Raw genomic sequence first — 18,299 nt, forward strand, 5'->3', positions numbered from 1 at the left:
ACTCAGCACCAAGCCAGCTCCAGCCATATTCTTATAAAGCTATCACCATCAAGATGAATACAAATCAAGTGCCCCTGAAAAGAAACAGTGCATCCCTCTGCCTGAAAACCCAACATCCTAATTTGATTTCTTCTCCAATTTACGAGTTTCTACGCCTCGTCGGGCTTGAGGACATGGCGACACATCTTGATTTGAAAACAGAAGGCTGTTAAGTAGATTGAAGTGATACATCTCAGGTATCTAAGATATAGAGAGAAAAGTTATTTCTTGTGGACTGATGGAGCACATTGCTTTGACATCACAAGAGATTCAATTCTAGCAGGGAAGATAGGAGATGAGTCTCCGCCGCCATCAGCATTCCGAGCCCAGTCCCTTTTGATAAGCTATCGCAAGGAACACAAGTGGCAGATGTATGAAAACAGCTCTTATCTCCAAATCATGTCAAGTGGGGAAGTATAGACTGTGTCACTATGACATCATTTCAGACTCACTAAAAGTAAATCAGAGAAGATATTCAAACTTTAAAATGGGATTGTTTTTTTTTTTTTCCACATCTTTAGATCCACTGGCAAAACAGCAATGGTTGCTTGATAGCATAATAGATGTCAGTGACACCCGGCAGACACCTTAAACAGTAAAATACTGACGTAGGATGGTGCCGGCTGTGTAAACAGTGCATTCCTGAACAGTGGCGAGCAAGGGAGGGAGGGGGGGGGTCACTTTTTCATGCATGTGCCTGAGCTTGTGCTCTCGCACGCTACTTAAGTTGAAGACCAGAGATGTAATTTGTGTGGATATTAGCAGCTTCACATGAAGACCCGCTTCAGTCGGTCAATGTGCTCCCGATTAATGAAGAGACGGTGGGGGGATGATGATGAGTACTAGTAGCTATGTGACAAGTCATAATAGTGCTTGGCAGCGTTTTCATTTGGGTATCAGACTGGACTTGTCATGGTGGCCACGGCAAGCGGTGACACACATCCCCCCCCCCATTTAGTCGACACCACATTTGTTGCAGCTGTCACTTAATATTGTCTGTAAAAGCAAGAGCAAGCAACGATGGCGGCAGAGCAGCTATGTGTCTGAACTGAAACAAATAACCAACCTAAAGCAGCTTACACAAGAGATTTTTCAACAACAAAACATTTTGAAAACAGGAGCCTGAATTCAAAAATATTAGAAAGTGAAATTATCTTTTTTTTTATTTTATGCAAACTGTATCTCCACCATGACAAATGTTTATGTTTGATTGGCCATATTTATGTTTGAGTCAAATTATGCATTGTACGATTTTAAAATATATATATTTAAAGCACTTTGTTATGCTGCAACCATTGTGAAATGTGCTGTAGTATAAATAAATTATATCATTATTATTTATCAACAAAATGCCACTTTGAGACACCACTAGAACAGAGACAAGATGGCTACCAGTGACCTCCTAATCAAGACTCAATTAAGACGCCATCCTTTTCCTGTCTTGGCAAATTAGACGCTGCTCATCTCATTAAAATTCGGTCACTAAGCTGTCACGCTTTACGCACGCTGCGTAGGTATAACCTGACGCTTATTTCAAGCGAGTGCTTCTGAAATAATAACGGGGAGTATTTCAATCGTAGTCATGGGTGACAGTTTGATGTCCGTGGTTAGGCTGCCTGCACCTATGGGCACCTATGCCTGGGCAGGTAATGAGGGGTGTTCTGAAACTCTGCACCGACCTAAAATGTCAACTTCTGCAGCCTACATTTGAAAATCAGAGAGAACCGTCAGAAAGATGAAAATGTCTCTGGTGATAGTTCTGCATGAATTCAGCAGTCAAAGTCCCAATAAGGAATTCTATTTCTTTGTCACATTTTTGAAATTCAGATTACAGTAACAGATGATTTAGAGACTTCATCAAGTTCCCCTTGCCTTGCTGTAGCTGATATGTAACATATGTGGACCGGTCTGTCTTCCCTGCTTCATATCTTTCTCGACTTATTTATTTTACTCCTGACCTAACAAAGTCTCCCTTTCACAGCCACCCACAGAAATATGCATTACACATGGTGCTATTCACCGTCAAGCAGAACCATTACAACGTGACACTTGACATTTTTCTGGGTGTATCGAAAAGGGAAATTTCCCATCGATATTACAAAAATCAAAGCATTTCTCGCCAAGCCCCATGAAAGCATCGCCGTATTGTTTTTTTTCCCAGTAGCTGAGCTAACACAAATTCTTGGTCACATTAGCCTGGCTGCCATGCACACATTTCAAACGAGAGCAGACCCGTATGATCCCATTCCTGGACACGGTACAAAGAACACAGGAATGCTCAACCCATGTGACGGTGGACAATAAGAGGAGGTTGTGAAGCATCCGCCCGCTGCTTCAAATGCAAATTCCTTTTTAAATGTCTCCATAAAGTGTTTGGTGTCCACATACGTTTTCATGACTCATGATATACGAGTAGAACATTTGTCATGAGTTTCGGGATTGAAATCTTGCACCTGTGAGAGCTGTGAGATTACGCAACAGAGAATCCAGAGGAATAGTCGGAATTTAGAGCTGCCCCCTGGGATAGATTTGTCCAACTCATGTTGAAGATCATGACTTTAATTAACCCAAGTGTTTCAAAGATGAGATTGGGAGACTTGACTTTTTCACCCCATGAGTTTTTTTAACGAAAGAAACTATTTACTATGTCAAAATACGGCTTGCTGGTCTAAAGGGTTAAAATTATGAAATAGATTTTAAGGGCAACATACAAAAGCAGTTTCCAGGAAGTCATCTCAGTGGTTTTATTCTCACCATGGCAAATTAGTTTGGCATTCTCCGCCTCTGACATTGCGTGGAAGTACCATGCATGACCAACTCATCCTCTCGCACAATACAGTCGCCTCTAATTGAGCTAATTAGCAAAAGAAAGTCAATTCTTCAGCAAACAGCGGCTTTGCAAATGTAAGTCTTACGAAAATGCACGGCATATTAGTCAAAGAACATAGCTGGAAGGTTTGCTAGGTTTCAATGGAGAGCTTAAAATGAAGCGACGACAATTTCACCCTGAGCTAGGTAAGGCGCTTATACTTAACACATCTTACATTTCTCACTCCTGTCCACATGCTCATATATGAGAGGAGAAAAAAAAAATTACACGTGGGGAAATTAAAGCCAGCGATCTTTGCTTAAGCCAAGCTTGGGATAAGGAAATAGGAGTCCTTGAACCGCGGTCAGAGGATACAAAAGCGGAAGAATTGTTGAGGGGAAGAAATGGTGTCCGCCTGCGAGAAAAGGAAATAAGCACTTCCACAATCAAACTCTGTCATGAACAATGGCACGAATGCACACACAAAAGAGCATTAATGGAATCATCCTGAGGCTGTCTAATTAGCAAGCCACAATTTGAAAAAGATGCATAATTGAGTCCTCAACAAGTTTATGACTGATGGGGTGTGACACATCATCACGCCATCTTTGGAAAACAAATCCAAACCAGTCTGGGATCAACCTTTGGTTGGTGTTCAATGAAGATGGCTCAAAAAGTAAGTGTGGTTACACCTGTCAAATTTTGGTGATGATGCACATATTCCTTACAAACAAAGCACATGCACCGCCATAATTTTGAGAAGTCATATTATAATCCTTATCCATTTCACTTTGGAGTATTTCCAACATTAAAATCCCACAAAAACATTGCGTTATTATCAGCTACTTTGTATGCCACAGTAGCATGATTACATAATCCTATTAAATAGCCTTGTAGGATCAATAGACAGTAAAATTGACACAATCGGAACACACTTGGCAGTCTGCGAGCGCAGAGCTTCCCGAATTGTAGGGTGCCGCCGCAGACGTATTCCCTCGTCGCATCTCACTTGATTAAAGTGAGAAACTGGCACAAGTTGTGGGTAAAATTAGGTCAACCTGATTTTACAGATGGCCTTCATAGTCAAGCATATTTTCCCAATTAAAAGCGATTAGGGAAGGAAATTCCCAGACAGCGTGAATTATTAAAAGCTTCCAAATGGAATGAGATCACGTGATGTCGTCGTATGGCAGAGACACCCGACATTCCCAGATGGGCCGGAGAAAAGATGCAACTCGGAGCTGGCAAGAAGTGGAAAAGTATGTTTTTGCTTATTCTTAATTTAACTGCCTCAGAGATTTGTGTACTTTTCAATACATAACAATTCAGTTTTATTACAGATACTGTGCTGGCTCTTTTCCATATCATTGAGTGAGGAATACTCCTGAGAAGTCAAAACGCACAAAGACTGTAAATGATTGTTCAATTGAGCACCATCTCCATCAAGCAGAGCTGTTTTGATCAATTTGTCCCTCCAAGACTCTTTTGCTAGTAATTCAAGTACGGCGTGTGTAGGAGGTGTGGTTACTGAATCACTACATGTAGTGTGACACTGTTGTGTAACCACCCCAAAAGAAAGAAAGAAAGAAAGAAAGAAAGAGATAATGGGAAAAAAATGTTAATTTGTTGAAAAGGGTGGGGGTAGAAAAACATGCTTTGTTTACCTGACTTTTCATTGTTACGTTGAGGTAACTGTTTTCTATCATACATGTATAGATTTATAATGTTTAATGTTCTTTTTCACACATGGTCGTGTTGTTCACAAATTCAAAAACTCATCCTGTAGCTCTTTTTACTGTCGCAACATGAAGTTAGCATAATTCCGAATGGAGTCCCGCTCGTCCCTTCAGCAGTTTGCCATGCTTCGCTAGGAAGCTGTCACAGTGGCTCAATGTCAAACCAACTGGGCCCTGCCGGGTCAAGATGACCATGAACGAGACAGACCAGCCACACTAGCCTAGCCTGCTATTCCCTATTCTTGTAATAAAAAAAAATGTCAGTCTGTCAAACAACCAAAATAATCCACAATTACTCTGAGCATGCTAAATTAACTTAAACTTAAAAAGATATGCATGTATTCATTCCTTCCCTTAATCAAAAGTAGTAAGGTGCAAATAAAAAGGCAACGTGAAAACCATTGACAAATTTTCTATTTGTCTGGAATCGATTATCCGATTTTCAAAATGATTGCACTCTGGGTGCGATTCAATTGTCATTTTTGATAACTTTTACTATTAAAATATTGCAATGGTTGACTTGTGGATGACAGCCCTCTAGAAGGACCTTATTTGGCTCAGGAAAGAATTGAGTTTTATCAAATTACCACTTTTCAGTTGATGATAAGCAATTTTCAAAATCTTTGTGAGAGTATTCCCTGGACAGAGTCAAACATAAGTTATGCAACTAGGATAAATACCTTATGTTCTCGTTTGCTTTTCCTAATAATGTTTTTATCTGTAAAAATAATGTGTCGTGCTATTGATTGAGTGAACCAGCTTTGCCTTGTCTGCCAGGCAACGTAAAGTGTCGCACAGTTGTAAATTACAAAAGCAGAAGTGGCCGAGTCACCTTTTGCCCAGCGCTTGATTAAATGAATTTAGATAAACGTGCATGGGTCGGCGTCAAAGCCAAACGACTAGTTACGCATCTGTAATTCCATGAAAAATGTGCATTTCTTATGCATGAGCAACTTGGTGGCTTTCACGTGTGTCGGTGACAGCTTACCTGGCCTGACAGTTTTTAACCTGACGGAACCTTGGCAGTTCTTGATGAGGGTATGCACGTCATACAGGGGTAATCCTGAGATGGGAAGGTTCTCCACCTCCAAAAGAAGCTCTCCGTCATTTAACTGTCCACTGTTGTAAAGCACTTGATTCGGCTTGAGTTGCCCGATAAACGCAAACTCTCCGTTCTCCGCACCGCCGCGCAGTGGGACGTTCAAGCCCCCGTGGACATCTTTGGACACGGAACACTCGTTGAGCCGGGAGGTCCAGTGGTTCTTCCTCAACGCAGTGTTGGACATGTTGGGACGGCGGCACGGACGATGCCGCTAGGGTGTGTTCAAATAGTCACCAAAAGAAAAGTGGCTTTATTTCCAAGTGAAGCGCAGCAAACTTTGTGTCGCTTCCACAGAAACATGAGCGCCTCTGACAGTAGTATCGCACGCAGCGTTGAATCAAGCCATTCCCGTTCCCTTGGAAATTACTTCTCACGCTGTGGATAGTCTTCGATCTTCAGCATGTCTTTAGAATTAGTCCCTATTTGAACGGGCCATAATAAGATTGTATGAACTACCGTCCCACTTCGCAATTACCCCACTGACGCCTGGACTCACTTCTATTTGTCTTTTCTTCACTTTTGCAAAAAGTATTCGCCGTTATCCTTTCCCGATCGTTGGCTCCTTGGTCCCGGGCTCAGGGCTGGTTTGACCAGGTACGACGCTTGTTCTGCTTCTGACTCGGAGCTCCTCATAAGCGACGCACCAGGGATGTGCTATGCTTGTGCTACATTCAAGTGCTGTGGGAAATATTGTAATTGGGGTTTGTGCGTCGGAAACACTCGTGGGACGAGTCGCGTGAAAATATATTCGTTATAAATAAATAACATTATTTGCGTTAAATGCATTAATATCCATTAATTGTAGAGAAACTGTTAGTGATCACTTTAAATCCGCCTGTCAGGAACTGCGCCAGCTTCACTCTCTGACTTGCGTCGACTTGAAGAATTGCGGTGTGTGAAATGTGAGTTTAAATTTTAGAAGACTTTAAAAGCAGCATTGAAATAAATAGCAATTATATGAACAATGACTCTTAACACTTGCATACACGTGAGATTTCAATTGTTCATTCAAAATTATTTTGATTTGACGCACACTATTGGGAGGACTTGAAGGCAGCGTCAATACAAATGCGCATGTGTGGCTGGCAGAGTTGAGTCGCGAGTGCAAGCCAATTAAAGTTACAATAAACACATTATAGTTTTAATTGCCACCCTGCCACGGTACTTATGAATGCCATGGTCAATATCAATGAAGTGATATTTCACAAGGAACTTCTCCATTATTAATATTTTACATAATCTGTTGAGAACTCAGTGGTCCTCGGTTACACTCACTGTAGTGCTACTCAACAAGATTGCTGCATTTCAGGTTGGACAAGTTGAAGTGCATTTTTTATTTGAGAACGGAAGCTGCTCACGTATGTCTGTCGCAACGCTGTCTGTTGTTCCCTTTGAATAATATTTTCCTAATGAGCCGAGGAAAAAATATTAATAGAATAGCTAATCTACATGAAGATAAACTAAAAACAAGCCTTGACATTAATTGAAGACCCCAAATTGACTTTGCATGCACGCAAGCGATTGCCCGGCGAACACGCCCTCTCATCCAAAGAGCGACACCTCACCTGCGAGGAAGGCATGAGAGAAAACGAGTGAAAGACAAGATGGGCTGAATTAAAATCAAATGGCGAAACTTCTCAGCTAGGGAGCCTCAGATGAGCTTTTCCCAAATCTAAAAATACCAGTGAAAGCACTCTTGGTCTCCTGGGGCAGAAGAACATGGGCCAGAATTCATAGAAATATTACTAAGTGTGACAATCTTATCTTTAATCATTACCAACTCAGCCTTTGTAATCATATTTGAGGGACAAAGTAGCCCTTTAAAGAAACTAATGATCAAATAAACTATAATAATTAGAGACTTTGAGCACAACCCAAGACGCAAGTATGATAAATTATGAAGACCCTTGTTCTTCTGCAGGAGACGATTGAGTAAAACAGCACTCACATAGTTCTTCACTGATGAAAAATACATCAAGCAGAACTACAGAACGGTGCAAGACACAAAAGCTTCTGTGCCAACTTGCAGTCACAACTATCACCCAAATCGGATCGACACAAGCCACTGGCTCCAACGTTCTTCCTGTACTTCATCCATCAGTCCAGATATGTCAACATATTCTTCCTGGCATTTGCTGTTTCACTGCAAGTCAGTGTCACGCCATCGCCGCTTTTCACTCTCATGCATGCGTTCATGAATTTCACCATTCGACATCTGTGCCGTTGTGCCTTCCGTGTGAATTAACCTTCAGCAGTAAATTGCATGCTTTACATACGAAAGGTCTTCCGCGCGATATGGGATATTGTAAACTAGATTTACAAGCGAAATACTGTATCTGCAAAATGAGCATATAAAATCCCACCATGGTGCACGCGAGCTTTCAGACTGCCATATTCAGCCCTTGCGCCGACTAAGTAATGAGGAATTCTTGAATGATTATCTTAAAACTGTCCATTCATCGTTTCCTTTCCCTTTGGCCAGTGAAAACAGAAGATTTGATTAATGTTGTTCATGTGGATGTCTTTTTATAAGTACACAAACCGGAAAGCAGTGAAGGCACAAACAAAGTAACAATAAAATTCAAAGAGAGCAACCCAAGCCCAAACCACACAGTCGTCACAGCAGTGTAAAACCAGGGGCGGAGCTACAAGGTGTCCAGGGGTGGGCAGAGCCTACTTTCATCACTTTGTGGCCCCTCCCTCCCCTGGCCACTGTTTTACAGATGGCCTGCATACTTTTCCTTTCCAAAACTTGGAACAGTGGATTGTGACCTCTGCCCTGCAGTGGGTTGTGATTATAAAACTGCAGTTGGCAGTGTAACCCACCTCTCACCCATAATCAGCTTGGATAAACTTGAGCTCACCTGTGACCTTAATAAGGAAAAATAATGTAGAAAATAGAAAAACCGATGATAGGAATAAGTGCACATCCAGATTTTCTTCAAATCTAGACAGAAGGTGCTTTTTGATGTCTCTAATGATTACACTTGCCGTCCGTGTAGTCAAGCGTTGCGTTTAAGCCCCACATGACCGCTTGCTCAAAGTGGCGTGACTGTCCTCTGATGCACCATTTCGCACATCCATAAAGCCGCATTGGCATCATTCATAAGTCAAACCACGCAATGCTCTTATTGCCGAAGCACTATACTGCGACTCAACCTCAACCCCCTCCCCCCTCTTGCTGGATTCAAGTGAGACTTGTAGAAGTCACTGACCCATCATTTATTTGCTCATCACTTAACAATTGGCCCTGTAAATGCACAGAACTTTTTTTTTTTTTGCTTTAAATTTCACTTTAATCCTCTTTACCTCTGTGGCCAGATAATGCCTTCTCCATTGTAAGCATTAGAGAGAATGAGAGAGCGAGCATAGATTGACAGAAAGTGGGAGAAAGAGTGAGAAATCCTTCTTTGAACCAAAGCACCGCTGTAAAGCTCAGTAAGATTAACGATGAACCCAAATAGGCCATCAGATTATGAGAGTGAGTTGTCATATGACATGGGGGCTTTTTTCGGTGATATTTCCACTATTGTAGTGTAGCAAAATGTGGTTCAATAGTTGGCATCACTATCCAGGAGTGAATTATGCGCATGATGCGCAAGTTTTTATTGCTTACAGTCACGTTTGCAGACCTGGCAACTATTCCAGCAATAAAACATGGACTGGCTCCAGAAACTGCACATATTTAGTGCTTTCATTACTTTAAAATAGGACAGTAGTCTTTCGGAATTGCCTTAACGTAGTAAAACGTAACATGCTGTCTGCAGTTTAAAAGGAAAAGTCAGATGTCTTGATTTGGTCGCCGCACCACCATGGAGTTTAACGGAAACCGGTTAAACTTGTTTTTACCACCTGTATCACAGTTTCATGAATAGTAAACATTGCCTGGTTGAGCTGCATTTCTGACTGAACTGAATGTGAAACCAACTTGACTGCTACTGTACGTATGCAAAGGGTGTTTTCCATCAGTCAACATAGGATGGTTGTGTTTGCATGTGTAACCAAGGCACACCTAGAGTACATAGTAGGTCGGATCTCGTGCTTTAGCAGCATATTTTTTTGACCCAGTGAACTCTGCCCCTGCAAACTAATTTTGACCACTCGACAGATAAACTTGATCAATGGTATAAATACCTGCTGGGTTCTGTTCTTGTTCTTAGCGAAGTAGGTTGATTGAAATTATTTTGTAAATTAATTTGTTGCGTTAATTTATTAAATTATACATAAATAAAACACTAAATACTTGTCAAATTTAAAAAAAAAAAATGCATAAAGATTTTAAATATGTATCACAGGTATTCAATCAATTTAAAAAAATATTAATTTAAATTTAATATGTGCATTAAATTAATGACAGTGACAGGGGCCCTCTTGTGGCCATGATGAACAAAGCACAGGAGAAACCCAAGTCAATTAGGTCTTAAATCTTAAGTATTGAAATAATTTGGTGGAATATCCATGGGTGTGGAAATACACTTGCACGGATAAAAACTGAAGGATTTATGATGCGGAAACAGCCGTCTGGTCCCAACGCCCTATACGAATAAATATTAGTCGAGCTATGAAGTTAAATGATACAATTCAAGGGGAGTGGCTGGAATTACAGTAATGGGTAGAGAAGTACCAGTAACATTGGTCATGGTGTAAAAATAACATCTTTATTGTATTTCAACGGAGTCACCACCACGACCTGACGTGATCTCTATTTTTTTCCACACACACACACACACACACACACACACACACACACACACACACACACACACACACACACGCACACTCTTCACCGAATCAGAATTCACTCTCTACTATAAAGGCAGTACATCTGCTTGAAGTGAGACATATTAGCCATGTTAGTGGAAACAACCGAGGACATTTCATTACAGTGAATAAGCGCTTCATATACCTACAATCTTTTATAATACCAGGTACATTAGGTTAGGAACCTTCAAATAGCATATTAAACATTGACACTATCACAAAAAGAAAGATTGCACATTTAAGTGATGCAAATATAAAGCAAATTGATCTTTGGATGGATGGATGGAACCCATAGTGATAATTAAAAAAAATAGAATACTTAAACTCTACTGCGCAAAAGTACAATCTTAAGGACACACGGATACCACGCTGGAGCAAATTGTGAGGACAGTGCAAAACGTCAAATGAGATGAACTCCTTCAAATGGTACCTTAGAGCTACAGAGGTGTGCTTTTGCATCGGAGGAGGCACTTCAGCCTGGAAGTCACCCGCGTGAACAGGAAGTGCACGACACAGGAAAAGCAACGACGGGGCACCTGGCGGGAAACACGAGGCTCGCCGGAGGGCCGCACACATTGGCGTCAGAAGTGAGCAGGGACGGTCTGCAGGGCGTCCTCTGTTGTTCGACGGACGTTCACGTTCTGGAAAGAGCAACGCATCAGTGTCAGACATGTCGGCTGAAATTGAGAGGATCTTGTTGGATGTTGTTTGCATTAAAGCGCTTCAGGTTCTACTTCAGTGGCTTGAGTGATTTTGTCCACTTGGGAATTTTTCCGTCTTAGAATTTGACAGTATTAAAATGTTGAGTATTCAATTCAGGTTGGCAGCACTTTATTCGACATTTGCATATTAATGATGGAACTAATATCAGATCTGTAAAAGTAGTTTGAAATCATATTGTGTCAACAAATGTAGTGTCGAGAAATGATTGACGAGAGTGGACTTGGAGTAATGCTGTGAAAGTTTATTTCAAAACAATTAACAGAAACCGCTTCTTCATTGGAGTCAGTGTCACATTGTGGAGTCACATTGTCAAATAATCGTTAACATACTGTAGTTCCGACTTCCAGGATTTTTTGTTGAGTACGAATGAGATGAGACATTCTACACATTTTGATAAGAAACAAAAATTGTGCAATATTGCAAAAAGTATGTGTAAAAAAAATCACCACGGTTACATCAGTTCAGTCATGAGGGAAAACAAAGCACACAAAAACTTCATCGGACGACGTATTAGTCTTGTTACTTCACATTTCGGAGCCTCATGTCCACTACAACCGTTTGCTCTCCGAAAAAGGGAGAATGCACATGACACGAGGTCCGTGTAATATTATTCCAAATAATCAAGAATTAACTGGATTCCAGTCAGCTACCACTAATGGACACACGAGTGCAGGAAGCGCAGACGACGTTGGACGGGAATAGGATGAGAAAAAGTTGGAGAGCAAAGAGGTTGGCAGGCGCAGTGTGCAGCGGAAGAGTTACAGTGAGGTGTGCAATGAGGCCTAAAGGAGGCCAAGAGGGTGGGGGGCAGTGCCTCATTGGTGAGCTGGCACTGTTAGCAGAGCCTCCTGTGACATCCGTGACACTTCTACGTTCTGTTCCACGAGGGGGGGAAAAGCACACACAAACACACAAACGGGGAGGGATCAAAACAACGTGGGCAAACATCAGGAGGATATTTGCCATAACAGTTCAAACTGTTACAGTTGTCAGTTTAGCAAGGCATGACATCACCTTATTCGACAAATATTTTTATCAGCGGGGGGGCCGTTAGGGTCCGACTCCCTTTCTTTCCTTTTTAAGCTATAAAGAGGACCGACATTGTATTTAGGGGTTTATTATGCAATTTCTCATGTTCACTTTCTGCTATCAAATTCCATTAGGTCAGGTTGTAATTTTTTTGGAAGTCATGTTTTTCACACCGGCCTTGTTTGCATTGCTCTTAAAACGGACAATTTTGTATTCATCGTTTGTATTGTGACGCATGTGCAAATAGTAAGAGGGGGAGTTATGTTTCAGTGTTGAAAACTAATCATGTTGCAGCATAATGTTCAGCGCCTGAAGCCACCGAAACAATCCGGTTCTGTCCGGTCTCAGCACTTCATGTGGGTCCGCTGATGTGTGTGCGAGTGTGCGCATGCAATTGAGAAATTGTGCTCACCTCTGGTTTCTCTCTGTGCGTGGTGACAGCTTCGACGTTGAGGCCGATGGACTCCACTTTGCAGCCTGATGGCAGAAGGATGGCAGTGTAAGACCAGTGCTGGTCACGGTTCCACATTGTGCACACTTGAGGCAACAAAGGCGTCCTACCGTAGGCCACTGGCGTGAGCTTCAACACGGTGTGCAGCGGGCACTTCAGGTAGGGCAGTTCCTCTGTATGGATGGAGACACAAACACAATTGGAACACCTTGACTGTTTTTTTTTTTTTTTTTTTAAAGAATATATTAATTTCAGATGGGACGAGTGAATTAATGGCGGGTTTCCACAATTCGCGACTTGGCTTGGTTCCAACACCCCCCACACCCCCAAGGACTGGAGGCGGGTCACTGTTGTCTACAGATTAACAGTGACACCTTTCTTCAAGACGCCATCAAGCGGTTCCATCTCCCAGACTCACCTGCCGTCTTGTCCAGGAAGTAAGCCAGTAGGCAGCGCATGACGGCCTGGTGACAGATGACCAGCACGTTCTCCTGCCTCTCCAGCTCCATGATGACCGGCTCCAGGCGCTGCACCAAGTCCTCATAAGACTAGTTATGACAAGAATGCAAAGTTGGTGTCAGTTGTAAATGTCTACCACCACTCTGGATACCGATGGAGCGCAAGAAGTTCAGTGTCACTTCACGTCTACACCCATGAGTATATTGTTTGTCACTGATCTTGTATAACGTGACTGACCTCTCCCTTAGGGTAGCGGTAGCGGTACTTGTCCTGGTCCCGCAGTGCAAACTCCAGAGGGTAATTATCTTGAATCTCCTCATACATCATCTCCTCACACACACCCTGAAGTGACGCACACACTGATTAACACTTTGATGGAAACAGGAAAGGATGGAGGAGAATCACTTGAGCTCAAAGACTCACAGCGTCAATCTCGTTGAGGACCTTCCACTGTTCGTAGGGCACACTGAGAGCTTCTGCCGTCTGGATGGTTCTCTTCATTTGACTGGTCCACACCTTCAGATCACTGATGCCCTGAGCCTCAATGAACTGGCCTAGCTTCTTGGCAAACTGCAAAGAGGAGAACAAAGCTGACATGTGTAGAGGACGGTGGCAGACTTTGCCTTCACCTATCATGCATAACCAATGCCACAATTTGGCGACTGCATCTTGCGTACCTCTTTGCCTCTGGGCGTGAGGCCCGAGTCGCCTCCGATGCAACCCTTGACATTGAGCTCACTCTCTCCATGTCGACACAGGTAGATGGAGCGAGGTGTAATGTGGATGTTCATGAGGTAGTAGACGATTCGACTCTGGATGTGGTCCAACACCCGGTTGACCAAATATCGCTGACCCACATCCATGATTTTGATGTAGGAGAGTTCTCTAAAATGGAGAGCATTGAGAATTGTATTTATTTGGGGAGCGATTCTGTTTTACGCCACAAGGTGGCAGCACACTGTTGTGTCTAAGTGCAAATTTGAAAGAATAATAAAAAAAACTACCTGTCCAAGACCTCATCTAATGTCTCATAAGAATTTTCATAACACTTAATCCTCTTCATAAAGTCTTCAACCGCCTCCTCGGTGTTGCAGTTAGTGTAGTCGGGGCTGCCCAGCTTCACTTGCTAAACACAAAAAAAAGTAAAAATGAGGAACATCTGATGGTCCTGATGTCATCTGCATTACAAATCTACATGCTCACCACAATGTTCTCCTGGATTACATCTGGGTCTTCACACACGGACTCCACAAAGAACACCTGAAAATAAAAGCACGCACACAACTTTATCCTTTGCAAGATGGAGCAGCATATATTTGAATAGCTTGTCTATTTACTAAATATGTAAACTTTCTTATTAAAACAGCTTTATTCTATTTTACCTTGAAGCCATTCTGCTCTGCAAACTCAATGATGGTTTCCCTTCTTTCCCTGGTGGTGTTTGTTGCATCAAAAACCTGCGGCCCACAAAAAGAGAACCAACCATGAAAGTTGCACAGCGAACTGAGCAGCATGCAATCGCCGAACCCGACATACCGCAACTTGGCCTCCTTCTTCTGTGAGGTACTCTCGCACATCATTTAGAGCTGCCGAAGCGCATTGCCTGCAAAGTTTACACGTAAGCCCACTGGCACGCATGGAAGACTTCAAAGTGTTTGAGAATGATTAGAAACTCTTACCTTCTGATCTTTAACCCTTCTTCATTGTCTGGACGGAAGAACTCAAAGGACTTGTAGATCTTCACACACTCTCTCCTGTACTGTCCTACATTGAACTCTGGAGAAGATGATTGATGATAATCAAATTTAGCATTTCTCCCAATTATCCTTTAAGGAAGTCTGCCTTAAGTAATATTTAGCAAAAAAAGGTGTACCTCTTGTAGGAACCCCTATCCAGTTGAGATAGCGGGTGAGCTTCTTGGAGATGTAGGTCTTCCCTCTAGCAGGAAGGCCCACCGTCACAATCAGGGTAGGACAGTTTGTCATGCAGACTGCAAAGGAATACAAATAGCAGCGGTAAAGAACTATCATTAATTTACAATGGATCATCGCAACAGTGTGAAGAATGGCGCCAGGCGTTGTGAAACAACACAGCACTTTTATCATCCACAAAGTGAGCACATCAAGAACAATTTGTTGCCTAACTGGGTCAGTGTTTGCACAGATGACTGGGTCAGAGGGCAGAGCAGCCGAATGCCATCTCAGTTTTGAAGTCTGCCATCATTGAATTGCTTCAACACTCGCACAAGATCAAGATAGTTCATATTTACAATGCACAACATGATTAAATTGTTCAAAGGCGTTGCGTCGCGTAGCTCCGTCGTAAACCGAGGATCGCCGTGCACGTCTTCGCACGCATAAGCATCTCGTGGCTTGCTTGGCACGGCGTTAACCGAGGCAATTGTAGCCCGCATCACACACAATCACACGCCGCATACAAAATGTAGTATTGTGTTTCTCAACAGCGGGTGCTTGACTCGGTTCCCTGACGTCACGTCTCCTTTCTGCTCGGCCACTCTGAAGTGTGACGTGAGGCGCTGGAGGATCGCATTAGCAGCTAACGGTTTATGCTAGCAGCACCACGGGATTCAAAGCAGGCTCGACTGGTTTAGCGCACAGCGATAAAAGCAAACAATTTCTGCAAACGAGTTGCATTCTTCAAGAGAGAAAGAATAACAACACGTCAGAGCCACGCCGTCGCCATACGCACCCTTCCTTTGAGAAATGTGCCTCTCGGGAAGGCCATTTTTACACGGCATCCAAATTTTTTTGAGGGGGTTTTGGGTGAGTTCTCGCGGGTTCGGCAGAGGAGCATCCTCCATTGCGTCTTGCGGCGACGTGGAGGCTGCTGCAGGAGGGACACGGGGTCTTTTCCCGTGATGCTGCTCCGAAGGTGACCGGGGTTTCATGGTGGTAATCAACGAGGATGCAGTCTCCAGTCTCCTTCTCAGCCTCCCACTCGATCGCGCTATGTTACGTCACGTCATTGTCGCCTCGTAGTCGTAATGACCACAATGCACGCGCAGCCATATTTTTGCTGTTTTACCGTAATCACGTCATAGCGAGACGGAGGATGACGACAACTCGAATTATAAGAAAAATATGAACTTGCCGAAATAAACAAATAAAGAAAATTATTATCTCATGCTTTTAGTATATCACAAAAACGGCATTTAAACGGGGGTGAAGATACAGCCGTGCACGCATATAACGCATATTATAATAAATACAAAACTATAACAAAACTCGACAAAATATAAGATTACATACTATAATTCTGTCAAGACTATTTTTTTTTAGTCTACCCATGTTGGTGACAATTATATAATTAACGACGTCGGTGAATCAATTACCCGGAAATAACTCGGGCCAAAGTCCCATCACTATTTTGTTTTGTCTGCCTTTCTGTATGACACATTGCAAGTCGACAAGCCATTAAAACAAGCCACATTCATTATTTACATTAAGTATTTCATATTTTCACTTTGTTTTACATACCCTACTGTATCTTTACAGTGACAATAAAGTGTTATTGTTTTTATAGTGATTCTGATAACAAGCGCCTCACTTTGCTCATATGCTTTGCCTGATTATATTAAACTTGAAACGGCGGAGCAACAGGGTATGTGACCTACATATGACGTGCTTTCAATTAACTCAAATGTGTGTCAGCACGCCACTTTTGCCCATCTTAGCAGATAATTTATATAGCTTCCTCTATACTGTAAATATTCAGTATATATATAAAGGAGGCAGACTGGTTTTATTGTGGAAAACAATAGCGATACTATATTAGTCTTATAACTCAAATTTACAAAATATAGTTTCTACATTAAAGCAACACATTGATTGTGTTAGCCATTCATTATAATACGAATCAACTAGAACTCATTGTTGTGACGGCGCGCAATGAACTAGTTTGCGCAGCGGCGCAAGAATACTTCCCTGCGCGACAAATAAGTCAGGCAGCACGCTCAGTTACAGTCGTACGGGTTTCATTTGTTTTTTATAAACATACTGTCCTCCCTTCCTATTGCATTGGCATAGTTTATTGTATGTCAGGTCCTTACGTACAAATTTAGATTAGCTTCCGCTGTTTGAGCGCAACTCCGCAGTCGTAAATCGGGGTTCCCTATATAGGGCTCTCCCTCCTTTCAGCAGCTAACAGCTTTTAGCCCAAGCTGTACTGACTGACTCAATGAACGGAACCAACCAGTATCTCCAGTCCTTACTGGGAATGAAAAGAGCCGATAGCCACACATGCATCCCCACGTTATGTTACATAGCAGGCTACATGTACCCTACGATGCTGTAAAGCTACGCAACAACGAGCCACCAGAATGAGCGAGAAGCTCTGCATCAGCAAGGCGAACATCAAAATAAGCAATCGAGTGATGATATGCTTGCATTTCAACGACTACTACACGCATTGTCAACTCTTTGTGTTTAAATATAAAGCATTTAGCAAAACAGTGCGTGCGTGCGCAACGCGAAAGGCAGCGTTGGGAGATTGTTGTTGTTATCTAGGGTAAAGGTCTCGATGACAGCGCCAGCCCAGAGACAGCACGTCCACTCCTGTTTACGTCTCCCTCGCGCGCCTCTGCCTCTCACTAAGACGCAGAATTACAGCCCAAGACAACAACGAGAAGCGGAATCCTTCTTACCCGCTCTGCCTTGGTTCTGTGGTGGCTTGGATCGGCCGGAGCAGCCTCTCATCATGGACCGTCAGTCTACGGATGGAGTCCCGAGCCAAGCGCCGCACGGATGCTTATTACTGGGAACACACGCTCACACACACATACACACTGATACACACTCAGTGAGTGTGTGAAGCCAGAAGCTTCCTACAAAACTGGACGGAATTAGGTAGAAGTACCTGCCCCCCCCCCCCTTTTTTTTTTTTGCACCCTCCCACAGTACACGCATGCATACGTGCACAATACACACACACACCCTCCCACAGGCTCCAAGGAAGTGTCCCCACTAGGGCGGACAAGTTCCCATGAAAGTTACATACAGTCAAATATAACTCCCTTATGTACGCTGCAGAAAACTGTAATATGCATGCACACACACGCACACACAAAGAGTATTGTTAGTTATCAGTTCTCAACTTTAGTGCAGTTTTTCCTCATTGGTGACACATTTTCTTATTACCAAGGACAAAGAGCAAAGTAGTGCATGGATCTAA

At 42.7% G+C, this 18,299-nt stretch overlaps 2 protein-coding genes across 10 annotated transcripts in view; both read right to left on the reverse strand.

Annotated features, from left to right (window-relative positions):
- The window catches only part of magi1b (membrane associated guanylate kinase, WW and PDZ domain containing 1b), a 61,860-nt gene extending 55,512 nt beyond the window's left edge, over positions 1–6,348 (reverse strand). For 4 of the 6 annotated variants that reach the window (XM_037253086.1, XM_037253083.1, XM_037253088.1 and 1 more), the window contains exon 1: positions 5,573–6,348. In XM_037253086.1, coding sequence (XP_037108981.1) covers positions 5,573–5,870 — 298 coding nt within the window. In that variant the 5' untranslated portion in view covers positions 5,871–6,348. The remainder of the gene's footprint in view (positions 1–5,572) is intronic. The other 2 variants (XM_037253084.1, XM_037253085.1) reach the window with 1 other exon arrangement.
- Positions 6,349–10,322: 3,974 nt separating this feature from the next.
- On the reverse strand, positions 10,323–17,991 carry pfkfb4a (6-phosphofructo-2-kinase/fructose-2,6-biphosphatase 4a). Of its 4 annotated transcripts, none has more exons than XM_037251748.1 (14): positions 17,773–17,991; positions 14,983–15,099; positions 14,789–14,885; positions 14,646–14,712; positions 14,492–14,566; positions 14,313–14,369; positions 14,114–14,235; positions 13,787–13,994; positions 13,533–13,679; positions 13,347–13,451; positions 13,069–13,198; positions 12,761–12,823; positions 12,612–12,676; positions 10,323–11,088 (listed from the first exon to the last, which is right to left on the reverse strand). In XM_037251748.1, exons 1-14 carry the CDS (start codon positions 17,825–17,827, stop codon positions 11,029–11,031), a joined length of 1,368 nt encoding a protein of 455 aa, XP_037107643.1. In that variant the 5' UTR covers positions 17,828–17,991; the 3' UTR covers positions 10,323–11,028. The 4 variants fall into 4 exon arrangements, with proteins under 4 accessions (XP_037107643.1, XP_037107641.1, XP_037107644.1 ...); XM_037251746.1 differs by lacking the exon at positions 17,773–17,991 and adding an exon at positions 15,819–16,077; XM_037251749.1 differs by lacking the exon at positions 10,323–11,088 and adding an exon at positions 11,391–12,045.
- Positions 17,992–18,299: the final 308 nt, after the last annotated feature.

This window comes from Syngnathus acus, chromosome 5, assembly GCF_901709675.1.
Source record: "Syngnathus acus chromosome 5, fSynAcu1.2, whole genome shotgun sequence".
Lineage (NCBI taxonomy): Eukaryota > Metazoa > Chordata > Actinopteri > Syngnathiformes > Syngnathidae > Syngnathus > Syngnathus acus.

Bases quoted from the DNA above. Each gene is read 5' to 3' on its own strand.
- pfkfb4a (XM_037251746.1), bottom strand. From the start codon at position 16,017: ATGAAACCCCGGTCACCTTCGGAGCAGCATCACGGGAAAAGACCCCGT. The intron at 14,886-14,982 runs GTACACCTTTTT...CATCTTCTCCAG, and splicing joins GATAGGGGTTCCTACAAGAG to AGTTCAATGTAGGACAGTAC. The intron at 14,567-14,645 runs GTATGTCGGGTT...TGTGGGCCGCAG, and splicing joins AAGAAGGAGGCCAAGTTGCG to GTTTTTGATGCAACAAACAC.